The 26138-nt window shown below is 40.7% G+C and overlaps 4 protein-coding genes across 7 annotated transcripts in view; 2 read left to right on the plus strand and 2 right to left on the minus strand.

The window, feature by feature from the left end:
- LOC140996204 (endophilin-B2-like) overlaps positions 1-10728 on the minus strand; it is a 30018-nt gene extending 19290 nt beyond the window's left edge. The window contains exons 1-5 of the mRNA XM_073466516.1: positions 10585-10728; positions 9884-10025; positions 3060-3188; positions 925-1058; positions 170-262 (exon numbers count right to left, since the gene is read on the minus strand). Of these exons, the coding sequence (XP_073322617.1) occupies positions 170-262; positions 925-1058; positions 3060-3188; positions 9884-10025; positions 10585-10647 (561 nt within the window). The 5' untranslated portion in view covers positions 10648-10728. The remainder of the gene's footprint in view (positions 1-169; positions 263-924; positions 1059-3059; positions 3189-9883; positions 10026-10584) is intronic.
- Positions 10729-11396: 668 nt separating this feature from the next.
- On the plus strand, positions 11397-22574 carry dph7 (diphthamide biosynthesis 7). Of its 2 annotated transcripts, none has more exons than XM_073466454.1 (10): positions 11397-11451; positions 11780-11952; positions 14345-14478; positions 14558-14645; positions 16008-16102; positions 16217-16374; positions 18779-18851; positions 18940-19005; positions 19182-19354; positions 20767-22574. In XM_073466454.1, the coding sequence occupies exons 2-10, from the start codon at positions 11821-11823 to the stop codon at positions 21084-21086; spliced, it is 1239 nt and encodes a 412-aa protein (XP_073322555.1). In that variant the 5' UTR covers positions 11397-11451; positions 11780-11820; the 3' UTR covers positions 21087-22574. The 2 variants fall into 2 exon arrangements, with proteins under 2 accessions (XP_073322555.1, XP_073322556.1); XM_073466455.1 differs by lacking the exon at positions 11397-11451 and adding an exon at positions 11510-11599.
- mrpl41 (mitochondrial ribosomal protein L41) lies at positions 22074-24028 on the minus strand. Of its 2 annotated transcripts, none has more exons than XM_073466456.1 (2): positions 23956-24028; positions 22074-23488 (listed from the first exon to the last, which is right to left on the minus strand). In XM_073466456.1, exon 2 carries the CDS (start codon positions 23450-23452, stop codon positions 23045-23047), a length of 408 nt encoding a protein of 135 aa, XP_073322557.1. In that variant the 5' UTR covers positions 23453-23488; positions 23956-24028; the 3' UTR covers positions 22074-23044. The 2 variants fall into 2 exon arrangements, with proteins under 2 accessions (XP_073322557.1, XP_073322558.1); XM_073466457.1 differs by lacking the exon at positions 23956-24028 and adding an exon at positions 23758-23834 and having other exon boundaries at positions 22880-23488.
- Positions 24029-24413: 385 nt separating this feature from the next.
- pnpla7b (patatin-like phospholipase domain containing 7b) overlaps positions 24414-26138 on the plus strand; it is a 28516-nt gene continuing 26791 nt past the window's right edge. Inside the window, exons 1-3 of one of the 2 annotated variants that reach the window (XM_073465550.1) lie at positions 24414-24477; positions 25416-25459; positions 25807-25881. In XM_073465550.1, coding sequence (XP_073321651.1) covers positions 25418-25459; positions 25807-25881 — 117 coding nt within the window. In that variant the 5' untranslated portion in view covers positions 24414-24477; positions 25416-25417. Of the gene's footprint in view, positions 24478-24794; positions 25076-25415; positions 25460-25806; positions 25882-26138 lie in introns of those variants that run through there. The other variant, XM_073465551.1, reaches the window with a different exon arrangement.

Here is a 26138-nt window from a genome sequence, read left to right on the forward strand (position 1 = left end):
CTTTACAGTAATACTCACTTCACCCTCGCACTGCAAAAGTTACAAATATGAGCACAGTTAGTCATGGTTACAGTAATCCCAGCACCACCAAAAGTTTTATCACATTAGACTGGTTATTGGAATGAATGTAGGGATGGGGCTGCGGTTTGGGAGGCACACAAAGACTCACCGCAGCCTTAGCCTCAGCCACCTTAGCCTTCTTCAGACGTGTTTTACAGGCATCCAGGTCCAGACGAAGATTCTCCAAGAGACGCCGTTCTTTCTAAAGTACACACAATAAAAAAATGAGGGAGCAGCTTAGCTGTGAGCAACTGCAACCATTCACTTCATGCTGGTGGTTAACTTCACATTGTACTTTTACTCTTACTTCTCATTATTCAGATGTTTACTTGTGGGCTGTAAAATATCAAATTCAGTAATTACACATATTTCAGGTTACGTATTATGACCACATCTTTGTAACTAAACGAAATGCAAGTTGTAATCCCTTTATGCTGCACAAGAAAGAATTGATTTTATGGTGGAGTGCTGACGACGAGTTGAGGAGTCTCACAGCCTGAGGAATGAAGCTGCTCTGTAGTCTGGTGGTATGACAGCACATACTCCTGTATCATTTGCCAGACGGCAGCGGGATGAACAGACGGTGGCTGGAGTGGTTGTTGTGTTTTAGTATCCTTTGGCTCTGTGCAGACACATCAACTCACCCATATCACTGTTGCTCGGTAGATGAGTACCAGTGATGTTCTGAGTGATTTTAACCGCTGCAGCTACCGTCATGTTTTATTATTTATTTATCCATTTATATAATTTTGTATTTTTGTAAGTAGCATAAAGGGACAACAACTGTCATTTTATTGTACAATTCTGGTTGTATAATAATAATCAAATTGAATCTTGAATCTCAAATTGGTGTTTTAAACTCACTGAAATGGTCCTCCAGTCTCCTTCCAGAAAATTCCTGAGTGGGGTAAGAAAGCTGATAGCTGACGTCTGGAGGAACTCCCTCTCTGCAGCTCCTAATCTCCTCTCACATTCCCCCACCTCTATCAAAGTACTCCCTGTACGAAACATATTAGATCTATTCACCACTAAGTTTTCATATCAAATCCCACATTATTTCCCAAAATTACATAGAGATGTCTGCCCTCTCTTGAACATAATAGAACTAGATGGCCCCCTGTTTGGGGTGCTCAAAGCATTTGAAAAACTCATCAGTAATGTCTCTTTCCAAAAATAATGACACTTAAGATAATCCACAGATCTTGTTTTGAGTAGTTTCATGTGGGACCTATTTTCTTTCTACCAAACTACACCCACCAGTCAACCGTATAACCATGCAGGAGTAAGTGTGCAGCTACTCATGGAGGAGAGGCTCGTGCTTTTTATAGGTAAATAAAAATAGTTACTTCATGAAACTAGAATTGCATATTTTCCGATAAGATCAAGATGGTGTCAGTTATTTGGCACTCATGAACTCATGAAACATTTCCTGTCTCTAATAGAAAGCCTGCAGCCAAGTTACTGGGGCAAAACAACAGCACAGAGGGCACAAGAAGTCTCCTTGCCAGCATTTTTTAACTGTTATTCACATTACAAGATCACTTATTATAAGTTAAGGAGCTGCCCAAAAGTACGTCTAATAGAATTCCAAGTGATTGTTTCTAAAGTTGAGGAAACAAAGACTCAACCTATTACATATCGAACAGTTCAATGTTTTTCTATTTTTTTTGCATTGTTAATCAAATTCTAAAGTTAGGATGCTACTGTTTGCAGCAATTTTTTTTTTTTTTTTTTTTTTTTTACTGGGAAATTGTTGCAGTGTGTACCCAGGGCTTCCCATAGATCTCATAGTTCTAGACAAGTACAATATTTATTAAAATGTATCTGAATTATAATCCAGAAAACAATCCAGAAAATTCAGTTCATCAACAACATTTTTTTGTTAATTCCACAAAGAGGGAATTGCTTGCAGGCTGTCAGTGTTCTGGTGAAACCTGTGTAAGCTCATATATCCAACAACAAACGGCAAAGATTAGGTGATTAATTATTCCCTTGTTCTAGCTTCTTCATTTAGAGGATCTTTGTCTTATGTGATAGTAGACCTGATTATGTGATTTGTGTTTTCACTGTTGGTTGGTCAAACAAGCTACTTGAAAATATTACATTGTTACAGTGGTTTCATGATCACCCATGAAACCGCTGTCCCCGAGTTCTCCTTAATGACTGCTTTCTGTATGACGTTCGAACAGCTGCGTGCGTTGACTACCACAGAGGATTACTGGTATCTGTGAGCACGGACATGAAGTTCTACCACTGGCTATAGTTTGTCACTGTTGAACTTTGCTACCATCTACTGGATTTTTAGATGTGTGGTATTTATACTGCAGAGGACAAATGCACCTTCTCCCAGTGTTAACAAAGTGGTTTCAGATGCTGGTATAGTTCATGCTAGCTCACTGTCACACTCTCATGACTGGGATACTTGAATATAAACCTTGAAGGTCATTTTGGAAGCTGGAGTCTGATAAGTGTTATATTTAAAAAATATTATATTTATATTCAGTTTTCCATCATTGATAAGAATGGGTTGGACAAAATATTAGAAAAACAGGAAAGAAATGCTAAGGGGTTTATAAAGAACAGAGAACAATTGGGCACTAAATTGTACTTCCAGAGACAAAAGGTCATATCTGAGTAGTTAGCCTTCCTCTGACCAAATAAACAATTTAGCTGGAAAATCGGGTGGCTGTGGCTCAGGGGTAGAGCCAGCGTCTTGTTATCAGTAGGTCGCTGGTTCAATTCCCCTGGTCTGCATGTCAAAGTGTCCCTGAGCAAGATACTGCTCCTGATGCGCTGGTCGGCACCTTGCATGGCAGCCACCGCCACATATGAATTACTGTAAGTCACTTTGGACAAAAGTGTCTACTAAATGCCCTAAAATGAAATTCTAAAGGAAACAGCATGGTAATCATCAGTTTCTGGATACATCATCAAACAAATTAGCATTGAGAAGTTTTGGCTACCCCTTGAAGCTTATTTATAAGTGGTAGCATACTAACCATATGGAGTTCCTGGACCGAACTCTTTTGCTGCGTCCTGCATATATTGACCCAGCAGCTCTCCATTGGTGATTCTGGATGGTGCCTTCCTGTCCAACTTTTCATAGAGAAACTCCTCAATTCTTGCACCTGCAGAGAAAGTCCAGAAGAGTTTAATTTATGGCACAGCTGGGAAACAACGAAGCTTGGAACTTTTAGTTTCAAGTGCTGTTTAAATGAATGAATGAATCCCACAGGCTTTTGTTGAGGGAACCAGGGCGATGCTAACTTCTGGCTAAGCCTGCAAAAATACGTAATCGCTTCACCTTGCTGTAACCAACCCATCAGTGGTTTATTATTAGAAGCCAACTCTGCTCACTGAAACTTTGTCTGAGTCTGAGCAACTCTAATGAGCCCCTGGACAGAACAGAAGCTCTGATAAACATGCTGAGCACTACCTGCTCCATACAGCAGACAGACAGAATTACAGGTTGGTGGGTGAACATAAAATACTAGAGCCCTTCATAAAATGCACCCAGTTAAACACCCAAAGACTCTGGAGTCATTGCAAGTTTGCTAACATGCCAAAGCCAAAGCTACTTTATGAACTGGTGATTTGTGGTCAAGGTGCATGTGTTTTTGATTGACTATTTTGTTGTGTTTCAGCGTCCCTGTGCCCAAACACCAGTGAATTCAGTAGAAGGACTTATACAGCAATGTAAAAATACACATTTACACGAGTGGTTTATGCAGGTGAGATGTCAAGAAACTTGCTACTACAGCTGTTAGCAAAGCGGAGGAAAACAAGTTTAATAGATTTTTTAGCAGTTCAAAGGCAGGTACCCCATGAATATGATCAGATTCTTCTGAGCAGCAGAAACACGCCAACAAAATGACCATAAAAGATTCTCACACTACACAATAACCAAACCCAATCCGCGGTATTCTTATTATACTCCTGAAATGCTTTTCTTTTGCTTAAATCTAGTTTGGCATAAATGGCCTATGCATTGTCTACCAGGGAAAACCTTTGCCATGAGGCACTGCCGGCTTACACAGTGTGACAAGAGAATGGACATCATTTTGGTGCTTATTTGTAAGAATACGGGATGATTCTTAATCAGACAGCAGAATTTGTACGTGAATAGTAACTGATGTCGACAAACAAAATGGGGGACAAAACAACATGAAAACCTTCCAGTGCATACAGTGTGACTAACTGCTGCTTGTCAGAGTGGTCACACGGAGCCTCTCACGAACAATATAAATAATCATAATGGATTGCTTCACAATGAAAATGAACATGTGGAGCTCACGTGGACAATGTGGACCGAGCGTAAGTCAATAAACGCAATTTGGCTTCATATTATCAGCTCCATTTATCAGCTATAAGTTGATTGATACAGATATATATCCAATAATATACACTGCACAAAATGGGGCTGACAAATTATCAGGCCAATATATATTGTGCATCCCTACATCAAACAATAAACAGCATACCCTATAAGCTCAATAATGTTATATAGAGGAATCAAAACCTCTGATACAAAGACGCACTGCTTTAAGAGTGTACAGCTTGATGTCTAATCCTCCAGTTACACACACAAGTTCGAAGGACAAAAGTATTCATATCTTTTTTTAAATCATTATTTCCAATCATTATTTCTAACATTGTCAATGTACTGACTATATTTTCTTTTAATTTGGCAACTCATTCGATGAATTAAGTTTTCATGTACAACATCAATTTTTGGGGGGAGCCCAGACTTTTAATCAGTAGTGTAATTCTGAGTTTGTATTATTACCTTATTTATATTGTACATAATATAAGTTGGAGTTTGAATTTATATTCCAAATCTACAGTACATACTGCACCTTTAAACAACTGTAATTTTAAACAGGTCAGATTTTATGTTTTTACCCCGTTAAATTCTAGTATGACCCATTGACTCATTCCTTAACAGGTTTAATGCAAAATACAAAATGTTTGTGGGTGCACACATCATGTTCAACGCTACGTGTATAAACAGCAGCCTGAGTCCAACGGAAAACTGAATGGACTAGTCCCACCTATTAGCAGGTCACACATTTTATAACCATGGCATTACTGTGGTGTCAGGATTTTAAGACAAGTTTATGCCTTGTTACCAAATTACGTCCGTTATGTAGTATAAATGAATATCATGGAAGATTTGAGTTTAAAGACTCTAGTCTGTAAGACTCTACAGGCTTACAAAGATACATTTTTCCCACAAGTACATTATGCAGCATATGACTAGAAGCCAGGAGGTTTAGGGGTCATGCTCCAGAGGTCTCCTTCATATTGCACATAATAATATTTCTTTGTTACGGATTACAGTTTTCTTGTATAGCACTTTTCAAGTCTTAACTCTATAGCTACATACTGATACAAGGGTCAAGACATGCTTTGGCCAAACTGATACAGGAGTTCACTGAGAATTACCATGATGGCAAATACATTATTCAGTGTAGCTGGCTGTCAAGTCACATTGTACTTGTGGAAAAATGCACACATCAAGACAGAAATCTACAGCCTGCCCACAAAAGTTACGTTTAATCTACACAGTCCACAAACACAGACATCACTACACACTATCACAGATGGCCACACGTAGCAGGAGTAATGACAATAACAATTCAACTTGTCAGAGATGATGTGAGGAAAATAAGGAGGGGAACTGTGTAAATGGTAAAAATGTGGAGAACCTGTACAATCCTGTCAAATAATAATAATAATAATGATAATAAACATATATATACATATATACATACACACACATATATGCATATACTGTATATAATCATATATGTGTGTCTGTTTGTGTGTGTATATATATATATATATATATATATATATATATATATATATATATATATATATATATATATGTGTGTGTGTATATATATAATTATTATTATTCTACATTTTTGACAGGATCTTACAGGTTCCCCTATATACATATGTGTGTGTGTGTATATATATACACAATAATTACTATATATATATATATACATACATACATACATACATACATTCATACATATATATAGTAATAATTATATCATTTGTTGAGAACAAAATGACGTAACAACAGTTAATGGAAACCAAAATCAACCCACAGACTCCATGAGGGTGGCATTAGGGCCCAACGTCCTCTAGTGGGACCTGTGCTCACAGCCCAGCACCATGAAGCTCAATTGGCATTCACCAGAACACCAGAATTGGCAGGTCCGTCATTGGCGCTCCGTTCTCTTCACAGATGAGAGCAGGTTCACACTGAGCTCATGTGACAGGTGTGAAAGGGTCTGGAGACACCGTGGTGGACATTGTGCTGTCTGTAACATCATGACCGGTTTGGCGGTGGGTCAGTGATGGTTCGGGGAGGCATATCCTTGGAGGGTCGCACAGACCTCCATGTCAAAGCCAACGGTACCCTGACTGCTGTTAGGTACCGGGATGAAATCCTCAGCACGACTGTCAGACCTTACACTGGTGCAGTGAGCCCTGGGTTCATCCTGGTGCAGGATAGTGACCGGCCTCATGTGGCCACAGTGTGGAGGCAGTTCCTGGAGGATGAAGGCATTGATGCCATTGACTGGCCCTCTTGTTCTCCTGACCTAAATCCAATTGAGCACCTATGGGGCGTTATGTATCGATGCATCCAATGCTGCCAAGTACAGTCACAGACTGTCCAGGAGCTGACTGATGCCCCGATCCAGGTCTGTGAGGAGATCCCCCAGGACACCACCCGCCGACTCATCAGGAGGATGCCCAGATGTTGGCACAGGCACAGGCCCCTGGGGGCCATACACACTACTGAGTCACATTATGAGTTGCCCTGATAAATTCACACAAGTTGGATCAGCCTGTGATTTTATTTTTTTTACTTTGATTTTCAGTGTGATTTGAATCCAGCCCTCAGTGGGTTGATGATTGTGGTTTCCATTGATGGTGGTTACGCACGTGCGCACACACACACACACACACACACACACACACACACACACACACACACACACACACACACACACACACACACACACAGTAGCCAACTTGATCTCAATACCGAAGAGTCATGTGCTGATTTGGTCCTGTTAATCTTCTAACTACTACAACTAATTCTCTGTACTGATAATTTAAAGGCATGAAAGTTTTCCACAGCAGGGCACTAAAACAGACAGGCAGAATACTCACCAGTGTGATCAACTGTAGCATGGAGAATCAAAAAGTCACACGTTAGAGCTCCCTATTCTTCAGTATGTCATTCCATATCACTGTGAACCTACAAATAATGCTAATAAGCTGCATTAACATTGGATCTCTTGAATTAAAGTATCATTGCGAATGTGCCTGCCTTCATGCACAGTGTTTTACAACTGTGCTGACTGACAACTGGTATGCGGTCATGTGAGTACTTGTGCGTGACTGAGGGCCTATTCAGAAAATAATATAATTTTTTGTGTCAGTCTTTTATTTTTAGTGAAAGGAACATACCAGTGCTTTCACATGTTTCAGCCTTTTAACTAAAAATTTCACTTGTCTTTATTTATTTATTTTTTGTCAAAGTTGCACCACTTTATCTTTACCCGATTTCATGATCCTTCAATGTCATTTTTTTATGTGAAGCATTCGGTGCCAGTAATTTGTTGTAAACACTTTGAGCTGCAGGTCTGGTATAAAAGGTGATACACAAATAAAGTTAATCACCTTTACCTTGTTTTCATCTTTTTCTGTTGTTGGTTGGTTGGTTTGTCAGCAGGATTACACAAAAACTACAGAACAGATTTCCTGGACAGAGGATGGGTCTCTGCCCAGAACAGACACCACTAACTTTTGGAGTGGATCTGGATAAAGGGACGGATCCAGGAATTTTTTCTCATTTTCTTTAAAATTGTGAGGTACGTCATTTTTTCAACATTTTGTTAATTTCTCAGGGAACAAAGCATGGATCTTGATGAAAACCAGCCGTACTTAGGTTGCTGGTATGTATTAGTGAGTACAATTTGATGCAGATCCAAAAATCTGGATCTAGCGGATTTATATATGTTTTCAATGAGGGTAGTATTTTTTCAGCCGCAATAAACCTGCAATATAATAATGCAGATTTAGAGAGACAACAATGATTTTAACGTATCTTTCATACTTTCAGAAGATGTATTGTTCATATCCAGATCTCTGGGGAGAGTAAACTAGACTACGCTCAGCAACTGCATGTTTAGCAAAAGTCTTCAATTTTATACCAAAAGAGATCTTCTTGAATCATGGTTAAACAGTTACGGGTGGTTTAAAATATTGAATTATACAGGGCTTTGGAGTTTGATATTGGATTAGGCTTGATTGCATTAAAGTCGACAGTTGGGCCATGGCAGAAGCATGCTCTCCACTAATGTTCCATTCTGGTTATTATTATATATATATATATATATATATATATATATATATATATTTTTACTATTATTGTTGTTGTTATTATTATTATTAACAAATAAATAAAATAAATCTGCATTGTAGAGGTAATACTGAGCCTGCACTACAATAACTGCTAACCAAAACAAAAAAAGTTTTTAAATTCAGATAAAACTCAAATTTTAAATGTCAGGAATTTCTTGAACAGACTGATGTGAAGAAACTTAAAATTGTACCTGCATGTGGCCACGGCTGAACTTTGACACAAAAATAAAGGCAGCTGTGATGAATTAGTTCAACATAGTAGATTTTCCTAGAAATAATTAAATGAACCGAAACTACTGGGGACCTAAACATCAAAAGTAAATCCAAACATGGTATAGAGTAAATACACTTTGCAATACGTTCAGAAGTAATACAGTAGGGCTGGGTGATCAGGCCTTAAAAAAATATCACAACAAAGCACTTCATAAATGCTAGGACTGGGCAACAAAATCAAAAATTGCATTATTTTTGTTCAAATGCCTCAATATCAATATTTTGACAATATTGTAGGGATGACCAAAATTCCTTTACAAAATATTAACACGATGAAGTTTTGGCAGATAATCATCAGTAATGTAATGGAAATGAGTAAGTGGATAAAGACAAGTATTAGAACAAGTAGAACAGTCTGGTTAGCCTGTAAAACAGGAAAAGACAACACTTATGTCACATAAGCATAAAATTATATCCAAAGATGGTATATAGTCTCATGTCAGAATAATATTATATTGATATATCACCCAGCCCTACAATACAGCAAACATCATTTTCAGTTAATGGATTAAAACATGCAATGCCACTGGTGTGGTTATTTCATTATTATATGTTTTGGCTCGATTTTTCCACTACTACTGCTACTTTTGTATCTACTAATTGTTTAACTGAATTAATTACACTGATAGCAAAGAAATCATTCAGGGGTTTGGCTGAGATTTCATGAATAACAATAACAAATACAAAGTGTGACGTAGTAAATATTCTTTTAGGTCCACAGCCTATGACTATGATTTAATCCATCTAGAAATCTTTTTTTTTTGTCTAGCTTCACTTTGTTATTATTCATTATTCATAAAATAAATTAGTTTAATTGTGTTTTGCATTAGTGATAATGAATATATTCCTTAAGATAATCAGTTACTTGCAAAGACTATTACATATATATATACATATGTATGTGTGTGTGTATAGTGTTATAAATGAGCTGATCATTGCTTCATTTTGCCATTTTGTTTTTAAAACAGCCATTTCACTTGTATAAAATATAAGTAGGCTACAGCACAAGTTCTGCTGGAAGAGAGACTCTGTACTCTGTACTCTCTAATTCTCTTCCCCCACTGGTGATTATAGGATTGCTATATTGATGTCATACTTGGGTTGGGCTGCAGCAGGATCTCAGTCTGTCTGTAGATTTTCTCAGTCCAGTTTTTGGTGCAGTCTGCACGGCTCATCAGGTTCTCAAAGTGAGCGTCCAACTCAGTCTTCTCCGCCTGGCCCAACTTCTCCTCTGTGAACTGGGACACAGCACACAAACACACGGGTCATACTGACGGCAGCTGTCTGACGTCTCATTAATTATGAGGGAAAGCTCGGGAGTCGACGTGACGTCATGACGTCATGAAGGGTCCGGTTCATGACCCGCTCTTGCTCGACAGTGGTTTTCGTCCTCTCTCCTGACACCCTCAAACTTGTCCAAATGAATAAAAGTAACGTTACATTCATCCATTACAATTTGCAAACCTCTTTCAACGAGTCCATGATTAATTTATACTAGTAAATGCTTCGCTAGCTTTCGCTTAAAGACACTACCAACTAACAACACTGCTTATGGCATTTGGACAGCGCTGTATTTTTATGATGTAGGCCTAAACTGTAACCATGTTGTCGCTCAATAATACATATATGTATCTGCTATGCTATCGTGTAACGTTACGCTAGCTCAACAATGCAATACACTGCGAAGTCAGATACTGTACCGTAATGTAAGTCTGTAACGTTAGTCACAGCTGGCTGTCAAAATGAAGGAAGCATCAGGCGCATCACAGGACTTTACAGGGACATTTCATTAGTTACCTGGACAGCACGCGTGAAAAACAGTCCAGCACCGCAGGCTAGCTTCTTCACGTTGAAATCCATTGTATTTCTATCTGCTAGCTAGTGATGTTATACTCGAAGAAGACTACTGGAGTCGACACCAGCGGCTAGATAGGATGGCACACGCCAAAAATCACGTGACCACCTTGAACGCGGCTTCGTTACGTCAAACATGTATCAATTTGCCAAAATAATATTAAAAATCAATCGCTCACATTAACACAGTCCACTTTCTTTGAATAACAACATTTTAAGGATAACTGCGTTTATGCTTTGGCAATTGCTCCATTGAGGTCTTACATTGAATTTTTCAATTAATGCATGTAAAGCAAAGGTTGGCCAGCAGATGTCGCCATTTTCATCATACATAATGCTTAAATACATACGTGTTGTGAGTCGCAGTGATCACGTACCGGAAGCCAGTGTATGTATAATTATAAACATACTCATGTACTAGTTATAGGTCCATGCATGTACCCCATCAAATTTGACACTACGTCAAAGTGGTGACATAACAATGTAAACCTTTTTTTTTTGTGTGTGTGTATATATATATAATGAAAACAGGAAGTATTCTTGTTAGCTCCAAGATGAGTTCTGATATCTTTAACCAGAATAACGGATTTTGCTATCTCTGTTACAGAATAACAACAGTGAGAATAAGAGTCAGCATCCATATTTAAACTGTCGATACGAGCCCCCGACAGACTGGTGATTTGTCCGGGGTTTGCACCACCTTCCAGCCCCCCGCAACGTTTTAATGCTTTGCAGTGGTCCCTGAACGCATCCTTACGCCAAGCGCTGACGTAACGACGCACACGTCGTTGAGTCTGGGCAGGCTCACATGTGAGTTTTGTTGATAATTGTTTTTTCTGTGGATATTCAGTATTACACAGAAGTTAAATTGAATTTGGACATGTTATTTACTCGTTGAATGTCTTGTTCACTGTCTGAAGTGTCTCATTGTTAACAGTTTGGGCTGCGTGGCTCGGAAGTGAGTTAATTATAGCATGTTAGCTAACTAACGTTACCAAACAGATTATGTTGTTAGCTTAGATAGTCTCATTAAAGTTAGCTAGATAGTAACAATCTATAGGTCTAACATACTAACGCTACTGTACAGACATATGTGTGATATCTTTTGTTTTTAACGGGACATAATTTCGCTTTTTAGCTATTGCACCGACACAGAAACGTTATGCAGAGCAGGCGATCATGGCTTGGAAGTCGAGGACCCGCAATCTACAGGTGTTTGACACGGAGCTGAGCGCTGACACGGTGGAGTGGTGTCCTGTTTCTTCGAGCAATGACATCCTGGCCTGCGGGACGTATCAGCTACAGAAAGGGGTGAGATTACATACGAAGAGTCCCAAATGTCCCGGTAATTCCCATAACCTGTTGTGCGGGCCGAACCTTATACTAATCGACACTTCTGACCTGTTTTAATCTGAGTTTATTGAGAAATGCGAGTGTTTGGTGATTCCTGTCTTTAAACTTTGTATGAAAAAGCCCATCATCAAACCCTTTTGCAGGCGTCACTGTCTTATTAACACATTGCATTCACAGCGCAGTACCTTTGATTCGGTTCTGGTTGGAGCACATTACATTAATCAGACTAGAGCTACATGGCGGAAGTGCATACGTTCAGCTTCATTGACAAGGATGAGACAGGTGAAGAAGACAACTTCTCTTGAGGACCTCCAGGTGCACTGTGTGTAAATTGGTTTGTAGACATGTTATTGTCAGTTTGTTAGATACAATGCATCATTTAAAGCACAATATTAAGGAACATAATGAAGACCTCATCTCAAAATCCAGACCCTTACCGTTTAAATGTTTTGAATTCATTTTGTGCATATACAAATGAAATAACAACACATCATCGTATCATTGTGATTTTAAAGCAACATAATGTAACTTGTTTACCTTAAAATAACACATTTAAAATCATTTTGATGGTACAGTGTCTTGTAATAGGGTGAATGGTGTCTCTGTCTCAGTCATCCTGCCTCCCTATCTTGTCTCCTTCTTTCTTAAATCACCAATCAGCTCCTTGGTTTTGCTGACGTTGAGCAGTAGATTGTTCTCTGTGCACCACTCTGCAGAATTGTTGATATCCTCCTGATATGAACTCTCATCGTTCTTTGTCACCAATAGAGTTCTCTTGATGTTTGGGAGTGCAGTCATGGGTGTACAGTGTGAACAGGAGGGGGCTGAGTACACAGCCCTAGGGGACTCTGGTACTGAGCACTAACATAGAGGAGGTGTGACTGCCAATCCAAACTCTCTGAGGCCTGCTTGTGAGGAAGTCCAATATCAAGTTGCAGAGTGTGTCGAATGCTGAGCTAAAGTCAACAAACAGCATCCTGATGTAGCTGCTCTTATTCTCCAGGTGTGTGAAGACTGAGTGGAGATCAGTGGATATGGTATCCTCTGTGGATCTGTTGGTTCTGAAAGCATACTGGTGAGGGTCCAGGCTGGCAGGGATGTTGTCTTTGATGTGCTGGAGAGCCAGGTTCTCGAAGCACTTCATCAGGATGGGGGTGAGAGCCACAGGACGGTAGTCATTAAGACTAGACACAGCAGACTTCTTAGGTACAGGAATGATGATGGCTGTCTTGAGGCAGGAAGCTCCTGCTTTTGCAGCCTGTGACATTTTGATTCCCTGCCACATATTTTCAGTGCTGTTGGTGTTGAGGTCTCTCTCCAGTCGGTGTTGATGTCTCTTCTTTGCATCCTTGATGCCGCATCCCGCTTTTACTCTTACTCTGGCAGTGTTGTATGCTTCCTTGTCACATGACGTTAGCTTTTTTGGCTCTGGATAGAGCCCTCACCTCACCATTCATCCAGGCCGTCTGGTTGGGGAATGATCTTACTTTCTTTGTGATCACATTTATGATGACATCATGCAATTCTTGCAGTGTATTATGCATGTCGGGGTATGTACACAGCAACAGTAAAACCACTGGTGAATTATCTGGGCAGATAATATGGTCGACATATGGCATCAGAAATTTGACATCTGGTCAACATTGTTCATCCACTAACTACGTTTGAGCACCAAGCATTATTTATGTAGACACAGAGCCCTCCTCCTCTCCTCTTACCAGAGTCCTGTGTCCTGTCGCCTCTGAACAAAGTCCGCCCATCCAGTACAATAGCTTGATCCAGGATATTAGGGGTTAACTACATCTCTGTGAAGATGTGCACACAGCTGTCTGATTTCCCATTGCTGAGTGAGCCTCAGTTGCACCTCATCCACTTTATACTCCTGTGACCGGACATTAGCCAGGAGAAGGCTTGGTAGAGGAACAGGTCTCGGTCCAAGTTGGGTCAGGATAGCTCTGATGCCCCCTCTCTTTCCTCTTTTCTTTGGGCAGTCACACCACTTTTGGTGACATTTTGTCCCACTTGTCTGGCTGGCTACTCTGCAGATTCAACTGGTGGAGATCCTCTCGCGCTCTGCTGCAGTCAATCCAAATCCTACACTTCCTTTTCTGAAGTTGATGAATTAATCTCTATTATAGGCAAAGCATGTTTCAGTAGAAGGGGCTATAAAGGCGAAAAAGTAGAAAAGTACATCAAAATGTAGCAAGGATTAAAGGAGCTACTGGCTGCTGCATCTGCAAAACAACTACTTAGTTGTTGTGACTTAATTTAATGCAGCTGTAGTCCGTACATTTTGGGGCTGGTGCCTGACTATTGACTGATGTATGTCCCTTTCACATTGTTCCTGTAGGCAGGAGAAGAGGATGCCACTCCAAGCCGGACGGGTCGTTTGTACCTGTTTGAATTTCAACGAGAGACACCAATGAGCCCTCCTCTCACCGAGCTTCAGCGCATGGACACAGCGGCCATTTTAGATTTGAAATGGTAAAGAATTAGTTCTGGCTATTGTAATATTGATGTCCCTGTCTTCTTCCTTCTTGTTGATTAATTTGTATGTTCTCAGGTGCCATGTGCCACTGTCAGGACGGGCAGTGCTGGGAATGGCAGCTGCCAATGGAGAGCTGCAGCTGTACGCACTGTCAGACAGTCAGGTGAGAAATGAGGCATCAGAAGAATCACAGCCAGAAACAGATTGTTTTTTTTAGCCATTTGGCTGTGCTGCCTTTGAGGTTTTTGACAGGACACATGATTGTTGAATATATTCATTATTATCCTCTGAGATCAAAACCTCCAAATTTGGTTCCTCCAAATGCCATTTCCTTGTAAGTCAAGAACATCGATCCAACCAAACTCAGCAGCTCCAAGTTCATCAGTTCACACCTGGCATTAACATATGTCTCGAGTGACCACTTCTGATCTGCCCTCACTTCTCCACGTTATAGAAGCAGACAGACTGGCACAGCGATGCTGCAACAAACTGACACTTTTTGATACTAAATGTATTACATTCAGTGCTGAATTTAAAAACAGGCACCGATGATTAAAATTTTGCCATAGCTGTTTCACAAAATTTAACTTATTCCTCACTCAACAACTCCTCAACTTTTAAAGGGAGCCTGGGGATATTGCAGTCATTAACAGACTGCGTTCACAAACACCTGCTGCTAACATTGTCAGGTTAAGAGAGCCCAAACATGTAATTTACGTTACAGTCAACCACATGGAAATCAGACGGTGTGTAATCCATTCTGCCTGTTGTTGTGGCTTCTTCTTGTCTCACTGAGGACGTCAGTTGAGTAGGCAGTCCATCAGTGTGGCCCAGGACACACTGCCAAAAGAATGTAGTCACATGTGGCCCAGACCACCCTTCAAATGTGGTCTGAGTGATTGGATCTCAAACAAGTCCTCAATGTGTCTTAGGAGTGTTCACACCTGTACTTAGAGCTGCCCACTTGGAATGGGATCACTCAGGACAGATGATAATACCAGGTCTGAACAGCCTCATAGTGTAGCTTAATGTGGCATGGTACATTGAACTGCCACTGTGTATGAAATTTGCAATATAAAAAACCTGCCTTTGGTAAAACACTAAAAAAAGGTAGAAAATACACATTTCTGTGCTGCATAGATCAACAGACATGAGAAAATCACCATGTCTGCATTTATGGGTAGGCAATGAAGGGCTTAACTGCTCTTTTTTTTAAAAACTGATTTTAAATCAGAGTTTGCTCTATCAGACCAACAGTTTTTCACTCTCAGATGCCCTCTAATTTATTAAACTACACACAGTGGTGGACAAAAAGACAGAAACACCTTACAACAGACATACAGTTTAATTGCGGTCTAATTCATCAGACATGCAATGTATAAGGTGTTGCAAAAATTGCATCAGTACATCCTGAAATGCAGCACAGGTGTGTTTATTCTGCTCTACCTTTCATTATGTATATCAGACTTGGTGTGACTGGTGGCTGATGTGGTAGTCTGCACTCATGAATGTGTGTATCCAGTAGGAAGGCGGCCGCAGTCTCCAGGCCCTGAGCAGTTTGGAGGTGGGAACAGAGCGGCTGGCTCTCTCATTAGATTGGTCCACTGGAAGAATGGACAGGTAACATACTTGACATGGTGCAAAGCCAGTACACCTACACCTACAGCTGTAAAAGTAAATATCAGAGCTTTCACACAAAACACTGTGTCACATGTCTCCTGTTTGTGTCTGCAGCAGTGATGTGCGGGTGGTGTGCAGTGACTCTGCAGGCTGCATCAGTGTGCTCTCCCTGGCTGAAGGTGCGCTGACATCTCTGTCACAATGGAAGGCCCATGACTTTGAGGCCTGGATCTCAGCCTTTTCCTACTGGGACACACAGCTGGTTTATTCTGGTAACACTCCTCTAAATTATAGTCTGTCACATTGTCTATTGGTCTGTGAGCATGAGCTCCCAGGGCTATTTGATACAAATGAAAAAAGTGAGATCAGTGATGTTTTGCCTCATCTAAATCTCCTTGTGTGGCTACCATATGTACAGCCAAAGCAGGTTGAGGATAGTTAGTATTTTCAGAATAAATCTGCGGTGCTGCAGCAGGGGGTGCCCTGTGGGAAAGATGAGGCCCAGTATTCAACTCAAGCATGACATACATTTTTGAGCCTGTTATCTACATTCTTTAGCAAACTCTGACCACAACACAGTACATCTATTACCAACTTACAAGACTCTGCATAAACACACAGCCCCAAACCACAGTTCAAAACAGTGATTGTGTGCTCAGAGGATAGCATAGAGGCACTGAAAGCATGTTTCACTTGCATGGGTTGGAGCATTTTCCATAGCAGTAATATAGATGAGGCGGCTGAGTCAGTAACCAGTTATATAGCTTTCTGTGTGGATAATGCGGTGACTAAAAAGGACATCGTTGTGTATCCAAACAACAAACCAGACGTAACATTAACTATTAACAAGAATAAAGCTGCCTTCAGAAACTGACTGGGTGAAGTTGAAAACAGTGCAGAGGGAACTCAATCAGTTTTTAAGGGAGGCCAGGAGGCAGCTAAAGGACAGAAAGGGCTGACTCTAATAAAATGTGGCACTCTGTGAAAGCCATAACTATTGTAGAGCCAAGCAAGAGGCACTTCATCACCACAGATGACTATCAGAGAGTCTGGACTTCTCCCATGACTGCAACACTGTGATAGAGACCATCTCATGTGACCTCGGCACTAGGCCTATTGTGGATCCTCATAAGTTCCTGTCACTCTTCCAACAAGTATGCACCAAAAAGTCGTCAGGCCCAGGCGGCATTTATGCGTTCCTGCTTAGGACTCACAGAGGAGCTGACCCTAGCGTGATGCCCCATTCTCCAGCAGTCACTGGACACAGACACCGTCCCCACCCTATTTCAAATTGTGCATCTGAAAACGCTCACTATAAACCTATAGCTTAACCTCAATTGTGATGAAATACTTGGAAAAACATCTGGTTTCCTGACTTAAAGCTGACATAAATCCACTGTTAGATCCTGTCCAGTTTGCTTATGGGCACGAGACGGGCACTGTTGATGCAGTCAGTAGCATCGCCCATCTGGTTCTTAGGCATCTGGAAGACATTACAGGTTATGCACACCTACTCTTTGTTGATTTTAATTCAGCTTTTAGCACTTTACCTCCTGATTCCGAAAATGAAACAGTTGAGTGTCAATCCTTTTATCATAAAATGGTACCTTTCTTTTTTTTAACAGACTGCACACAACTTGTAAAGGTTTACAACACTCTTTCTGACCCATAATCAGTCAGCACAGGTGCCCCTCAGGGTTGTATGAGCTCCCCAGTGCTCTTCACAGTGTACACAAACGAGAGGTACACATCCAAACAATTTCATATTCAGTTTCTCTGAAGACATCGCTATCCTCAGCCTAATGTATAAAGACTTGGACCCCTTATTTTACCACTCTGAGTAGAACTTGGTACAGTGGTGTGATGATAACCACTTCATGTTGAATGTGAAAAAATGAGGAGATGGTGTTTTGTCCTGAGACCAGTATGTGAACACAGCTCTGTGGTTATCCATAACACTCAAATTAACAAGGTTTTCTCCTTTTAAGTACCTGGCTTTTTACATTGACAGCCTATTTACCCATGATAGCCCATGTTCCAGACTTACAGAGACTTATTTATCTGTTCTATCAGGCAGTATGGAGAGTAATATCTTTAGAGTGCAATAAATATATGTAGAGTTTTTTCCGAGAGTTATGGACAGAATATGTGAGGAGTTGGACATTTTGAAGTTAGAAAAATGATCTTGACATATGTGACATACTAATATAATAATAATAATAATAATAATAGCAGAAGCATCTACCATTTTCCCTCATACAGGATATGTGCTAAACCTGACATTGTTCACTGCTATATATATCGATATTATATTGTTATAGTAATTTGAGACTATATATGGTCTTAGATTTTGGATACCATTATTGTGAAATGACCCAAGTGTTTTTTTTCACCTGGTTTTAAAGACCGCATTACAGTAAAGTGATGACCTTTTCTGAACTTACCAGACTGTCATTATATTCACATTACTGATGCATAAAAATCTCATTGTGTTAAAATTGCTAGCTTTTGATGAGATATTGAAAAATATCAAGACGGTTATTGTGTAATGTGATAAAGCCTAAATATATTGTGATACTGGACCTGTACTAATCGATTATATTTGTATGCCTATATATGCATCTCCACTACTAATACATTTTCCCCCTTCTATGTGCTTGTGTCACTCCTCAATAGGTGGTGATGATTGCAAACTTAAAGGCTGGGATCTCAGGGTTGGTCCTTCCTGCCCCACTTTCATCAGTAAACGGTTTGTACTGACTTTATGTCATCAGCACTCATTTGGACTTTCTGTTTTGGCAAAATACATTGACGATATCTGGCCTGTTCTCTTGAAGGCACTCAATGGGTGTGTGCAGTATTCACAGCAACCCACATCAGGAACATATCCTGGCTACAGGCAGGTAAATATCCCAATGAACCCTGTAACGTAACATGGTTTTGTGTGAGAATCACCTTTTGTATGGTTGGGACGACTGTTTACGACCACTGCTTCCTCTTGTTTTTGGCCTTCTTGTCCAAAACTTTCAGCCGACTCACTCTTCAGTCACGTGATTGTAAGTCTTGCTTCTTTCTGCAGCTATGATGAGCAGGTTTTGCTGTGGGATTCCCGGAATATGAGGCAGCCTCTCAGTGAAAGTCCCATGGGTGGTGGAGTGTGGAGGTTGAAGTGGCATCCTACCCATCACCACCTGCTCCTGGCAGCCTGCATGCACAATGACTTCCATATCCTTAACTGCCAGCTGGCACTTGGTAAGTGTGATGGAGAGGTGAATGCATCCTGTACTTCAGCACCACAGAAAGCACTATGGATTTATCAACACAAAGCACTGTTGGGCTACTGCTATTTCAGCGCCATAGTCGGGGCCATAGAGTCTAACTTACACAAACCTCAGTCAGAAAAATGATGGATGAACCAGGCAGACTAGACTAACATATTCAATTAAACAACCCCTCTGCTCCTGTACCTTCTCTGCTACTAGGGTAAGTAGAGGGGGCGGGCAGGTTAACAAGGGGGATTGTATCCTGACATTTTACAGATGATTTATTTATTAATTATGAAGAAAGAAGGAAAAAATGAGGAGCAAGTGATCAAGTATTTCATTTTTTGTTAGGGGTATCAGAAACCATAACAGCTACATGTTGGACCAACGACCCACAAGTGGCCTTAACGACTCTGAAAGTCAGAGCTCACACGTCTTTAACGGCTCTGTAAGGACACTCCCCCAGAGTTTAAAAGCCTGCCAACTCCCCTCCAGTTAGTTAGAACTGAAGAAACCTCTTGGATGAGAGGTGAAACGTCTTCAAGAAACTGAAACAAGTCCAGCTGCCTACGATACAGCGCTTAGACATAACAGTCACAGTTTCCAAAATCATTTTCACCACACATCAGCACATCCACTGAAGTGTGACAGAAGTTTGCCTCACTGCAACGTATGTTCATGTCCATCACTCTATATTTTTAAAGATATGTCAAATCAATGAACAAGTCTTTATTCAAAAGCTACCAAAATTGACTCAGACATTCTTTGGATACCAGACATACCATGTTTCAAATGAATGTTGAGATTAAATGAGGCTGCAATGACTGTAATTAATATGCACATTTTCTATTTCGCCAAATAGTTGATCAGACCTCACCAGAGCATTTAACAATACACCAGAAACCAGCAGAATGATGTATGAATTTATGTTTTTCAGAATTTCATCACCAACACTTTGACTGTTGTAAGAGTTTTAAGTTTAAACAAACACAACGGACAAAAATACCCCAGTTTTGCTCATGTCATTACCTCAAGTTGTGAGTCTCTTCAGTGGTGCCATCAGTGTGTCACCTTCACTGGGAATACTACGGTAGCATTCAAATCCCCAGGTGGCCAATTCCTACTTGCCAACAATGTGGAAATTCATGCATATGCATGTAGTTTGTTTTTAAGGGCTCGTCATTTAAAAAAGAAGCAAGCATTGCCATTTGCAGCAATATCACTATTATTATTGTTGTTGTTGTTATTATATTTTAGCAACAATTTGCCATTCAAACCAGGGAGATTGTTGTTAACGCTCAGCATCTCAGAGGACACCTCAGAAGAGTGCAGTTTGTTTCTGCCATAGAAGTTATTGATGAGTTTTTCTGAAGTCATGGTTGTTTTTCTGTAATTGTCCAGATGGCAGTGGAGGGCCATGTCCTATTGTAGCCTCCTATATCCTCCACAACTCCCTGGCCTACGGAGCCGACTGGTCCCAGCTGTCCCTGGAGGAACCTGTTCCCTGCTCCCCCCCTGCTGTGGAACCAAAGGAAAGCCTCACGGAGAGCGGAGGACACTTGAGGATTCAGTATGAATCTCCCACTGCCAGCTTTGACACTTCCCTAGAGGATGATGCGGGACAATACATCCCAGAGGGCATTACAGCGCCCTCCACCACCCCTAGTGCAGGCCCTGCCCACATCTCTAATGAAGATACCCCTTCACTGTCCAGTCTATGACCATATGCTCCATGTGTGGCGCTGGGACTGGGCTTCAGATGAGGCTCAACAGGAATTGGGGCAACTTTGACCAGAGTGGAGCACTGGCTGCATTGACACTTGATAGAAATATCTTCTATCATATTATAACCTGTACTGAAAGCAGAGTGTATGATATACTGTTATTCCATTCACGGTCTTCACTATCACTAAGTCCCCACACTTAACAATAAGTTATCACAAAATATGCAACAAAGAAAACACTATTTTCATAACAACAGATTTTTATAAACTTGTATTTTAATTGTGGATAGTCCTTAAACATTATACAGTACAAAGAACAATGCAACCATTCACCCACATACCTTTTTAAGTGTTTTCTGATGGTGGTTAGGAAAATTGTTCACAAAAACATCCTTGTTTGGAAACAGGCACCCATTTTGACTCATAATTTTCTGCAGGTACCTATGCAGTATGTGTGATTATGTCTGGTGAATTTAATTGATCCTCAAAGGGAAATTCTCCTAATTTGCACCACTTTGCCCTAAGTGTTGATGACATTTTGGCAGGGTTGATTAATAACTTGTGACTGGTGTTAAGGCTGCTTTAATGAGCATTCTCTAGATAAACTTTTTCATTTGTAAAAAGTCTCACAGCTTGATTCCACCAGGCACAGCTCTTGTGCACCTAACCTATTGTTGACAGAGACCATGTCTAGCTGCACACAGCTGATCAATCCAGGCAGGAAGTCAGACACAGGAACAGCATAGAGAATCTGATCATCAAAATAAAACACCCTGTTTAGACTCCCGCTTGTAAAAAAAAACCTGAAAGGAGTCCATTTATCTACACAACCTATTTACCCATGGTGGAAGCACAAAAAACATTCTGCATCTAAAAAGCTCCTGGTGGGGTATGAAGCCTTGCTAGTGCCGACAATACCATTTAAAAAAAAAAATTTAAAAAAATACAAACAAGAATTTCGATAACACAAGGAAGTGGACAACATTGAGGACATAACATTTTATTTGTTTTTAAAAGAGAAATATAAGAAGGCCTTGTGTACTGTGTGTTAAGAACAGCAGCATCCAAGTTAATTTACTTCTGGAGGAGCTATGTGGGCAGTACAGCACGTTGACACGGGCAGCTGTCAACTTGCTGTCAGAGATTGAAAAATGTAGAAAGAACTGGTGTTTTCATACTGCTAAAAATGAGTAATGAAACTGTTTAAAAAATATTCAGTATTGATGTTTAGCAATATTTCAATATTTTTGAAAACACTAAGCCTTGCAAACAAAACCTTTTCACACACTGTCAGAGCAGTGCTGGGTGGAATCATGGTATTAGGCCAGACTCTCCTGCTCTCCACAGATCTGAGGTTGTGATCTTCACCATATGATGACTTTGAAAATTTCATCACGGTAGTATATGAAGATTTGTAGAGGCCTTTTCATGGCTAGTTCCATTCATTACACTTTCTGGCAAATAAAGTTGCATTGACAAGTTAAAGGTTCACTGTGCATATCTCAACTTGCACAACCAGTGAAAATGTCTTTGAAACCAAGGTGGTTTGAGCTCAGTGAATATGGCAGTGGTAGCTATGTGGTAATTAACTTGAAATCCTCTGTATGAGATAATGTAAAGAATAACAGTCAGCCTCAGAAAAGTCTTATCAGTGTATGTTGTAGTTGTATAATTATTATTACTAGCCCACATGTACTGTAAGAGATGCCTTCTGTGGTAGTTTTAACATGTAAATGTGGAGCTCAGACTGTTCAAATGATCTTTATAGTGATAAACGCACCATTCTGCAGTGTGGATCATAGCGCCTTAAGCTTTATTGTGGCTAGTGATCAAGTAACAAGAGTCAAATTGACTTTACTTGACATCATATATCACAACAGTCTGCAGCTTTCCTTCTCTAGTTCATCAGCAGGCTGTGCCTTTCTTTGTATATACATTACACTGAGAATGCATCTTTAACGCACATAGTTCTTGGGGTACAGCTTGAAGAGCTTTCCCTCCTGCGTGGGCTCAAATCCATATTTCTCCAGCTGCTCTTTGCTGAAAGTACCGTCCTCAAAGTCTCTCTTGATCTGAGGAGCTACAGCCTCAGCGAACACACTTTGTGCGGTGAGTGGAGGCTCCGTTCCTCGAGGGGAGCGATAGGAAACATATGGTTTGAGTTTGAATCCCTCCAAGTCAGGCACCACGAACTCAGGAATCATGGCCCGTATGGACAGAAACTTTCTGCTGGAGATCTTGAGCCCGGTGGGCCTGGCGCCCCTGCCTTTGTTGTGAGTCCTTGATCCACGCTTGCTGGTGAACTCGGACATCCTGTCCGCTCCTCTTATCAGACCCCTCATCAGCGTGGACAACACACCCATGGTGCCACAGCGTTTTCTCCTTCCAGGGCAGAAAACCTGCGGAGAATAAGCAATATATTAAACACATTGTAGTGACAGACAGCCCCGGACTTTGACACCGACAACTGAGCTGTCGTACTGCTGCAGTTATAAACGGATGTGTTTCCTTGTAGATACGGGTGAATACAGTTTGGCAATCGGGATCAAGAAAGTTCAACGAAGCAATCGCCATATTAATAAATCCTCATGCTTTTCTAACGCATTACCCTTAGTCTTTGTTATTTTACCGCTTCCTACATGGATGAAGGGTGTTCGCAATGAAATACCCTTTTTTCGGTTAAAGAACTGAAAAATTTCGTGTTGCTTCTTTACACGAGTGACCCACAGCTAACGAAGCTAACGGGCCGGCAAATGCTGCAAAGCCTGCTGGGAGGTTAGTATGGATTTACAATAAAACTGTAAATGCTATTCAAATAATCTTAAATGGTCCATAAGCTAATAAAATATTACAAAAGTCAACTCACCTTGAGCACACTGTCGGGCCGATGAAAGCGACGTGCCTGACTTTCCAATGAACTCTTCAGTGATTGGTCGAAAGGCAACAGCATCAACCAATTAAAATCGGAGATACTGGTACTAGGACTCCGGTGCGTTGAGTCAAACAAAGTTACCTAGAATACAGACATCCTAACCTTCAAAATAAATGCTCAAAGGGCACATTACGATACGCAAGGCATAAGTGTGTATAAGCTCTCTTTTATTGTTCAGCTGAACTATGTATATACTGTATTAGTAAAAAGTACAATCTAGCTATTGAACTGCGCCCTACATCCTCTTTAAATGCAGTCTATTCCTGCGTCACATCCGGGTCTTCGCACATTTTCGTTGTTATGGGTTTTATTTTGAAATCAATGACAGGACGCTGTGCTTATTTGTACTGAACAGGCTGCCACCAGTCGTGAGAGACATGTTACAAGCTGTACACACATCTTTTGACTCCTGAAGTGTACGTGGGGATTTTTCTGTGGCCGGTCCAGTCAGAAAGGGTCAGCTGAAAGTCTGTTTGTGTGTTTGTATGTGTTATAGACTCTGTCAGTACACACTGGTTCGCTCACATTTCCGCTTGCATTGGGTTGTCCTGTTGTGTAGCGGACCGCAGCCACAGAAGCGAAGTGCACGGACACTGTGAGAAAAGCTGACCTTACAACAAAGTTCAAAGTTAATTTTCTCAGCTAATGTTGACATTAAGTTCTGCCACTCTACGCATTGTTTGTAGAGCCAACTTAAGATGAATATTAACCCACAGAAGTCTGATTTTTTTCCCCCATCGACACTGTAAACACATTTAAATCCGGTCAGCCAGCATGTGAAGCTCCGTGTGGTCGCTCAACTTTTCACTGCTCTACACTCACTTCGACGGAAATAAGACAGGACGTAGTTTTTCACAAACGTAACCCGCATAACACCAATACACACACCCGATAGTTTTGTACGGACTTTGACGCGAGAAGACTCCCAGGCTCAAACAATATGGGAAGTAAATAAGCGAGAGAAGGGACCCTGATAGGTGTCTGCTGAACAAACCGTATAACCCAGATTCCCCTGTTTCTCCTGGGACGAGCTTTCTACCATGACTGTTTGTAGGTAGGTGCAGGGAAGTGTCTGGTTACAAGCGGCTTGTGACCAATTCTTCTTGAGCCGAGTCGGTGACCCTGGACCCAGATATCTAAAACCTTTTGCTCTGTGACCCTGCTGCGGTCAGCTGGGTGGAGCTGGGTACAAGTGTTGCTGCTACGGTCCATGATTCCAGCCCCGGGCTATTAATATATGATCAGTGAAGCTTCACCAAAACACAGTATCGTGTCAGCAAGATATTACTTACATATAGGCCTACCTTATGAAATGTTTTCAATGTTTGCCTTTCATCAGATCTACTCTTTATAGTTTCAATTCTTTCATTTCACTCGTATCTTGTTTTTAACAGCCATGGAAGACAATGATGAAGAGGAGAGCTGCAGTATATACCCGGTATGTTGTCTCTTACACAACACTCCATTATCTTAAAATGAGTCTCCATGTCTTTGTCTTTTACCAAGGCATTTAGGCACAATATTACTATGGTCTAACAGTTTCGTAACTCAGATGTGAAATACATGATCAATGCATTACAAACATTGTGCAGGGCTTGATGTTTTTCACCAGATCACAGGTCTGTGTTGGGTTAAAAACAATAGATGGTGATTACACTGCTCTTTATCTTCAACTGAAGCTGCTGTCCCAGTCCTTGTTCGTGTGTGATTGCTCTTACACTCCTCAACACAGCCTGTCCAGTGTACTTCATTCCTTCAGTGTTGTTTCCTTACTTGATGTTTCAGAGCCTGGTTCCACTTGGTAGTGAGATCAAGGCTAGGATGCAGCAGTTTGTGGAGGAAAGGACGGAAGCAAACATGGTAACCTCGACAGCCAATTTCTGACTCTAATGGTTTGACTTAGGGATGCACAATATATGTTGGGTTAATAAATGATAGGCTAGATATTAATATCTGTGAATACAAAGCCAATAAATAGAGCTGATAGTAAGAAGCCAAATCACTTTCATTGACTTAAAGTATAATTCTGGTATTTTTAAATCTGAGCCCCTATATTTGTATGTTTCGATGTATAAATGATTCATACTTATCAAAAGTTTTGGAATCAATCCAGTAGA

The sequence above is a fragment of the Pagrus major genome, chromosome 5 (genome assembly GCF_040436345.1).
Source record: "Pagrus major chromosome 5, Pma_NU_1.0".
Classification (NCBI taxonomy): Eukaryota; Metazoa; Chordata; class Actinopteri; order Spariformes; family Sparidae; genus Pagrus; species Pagrus major.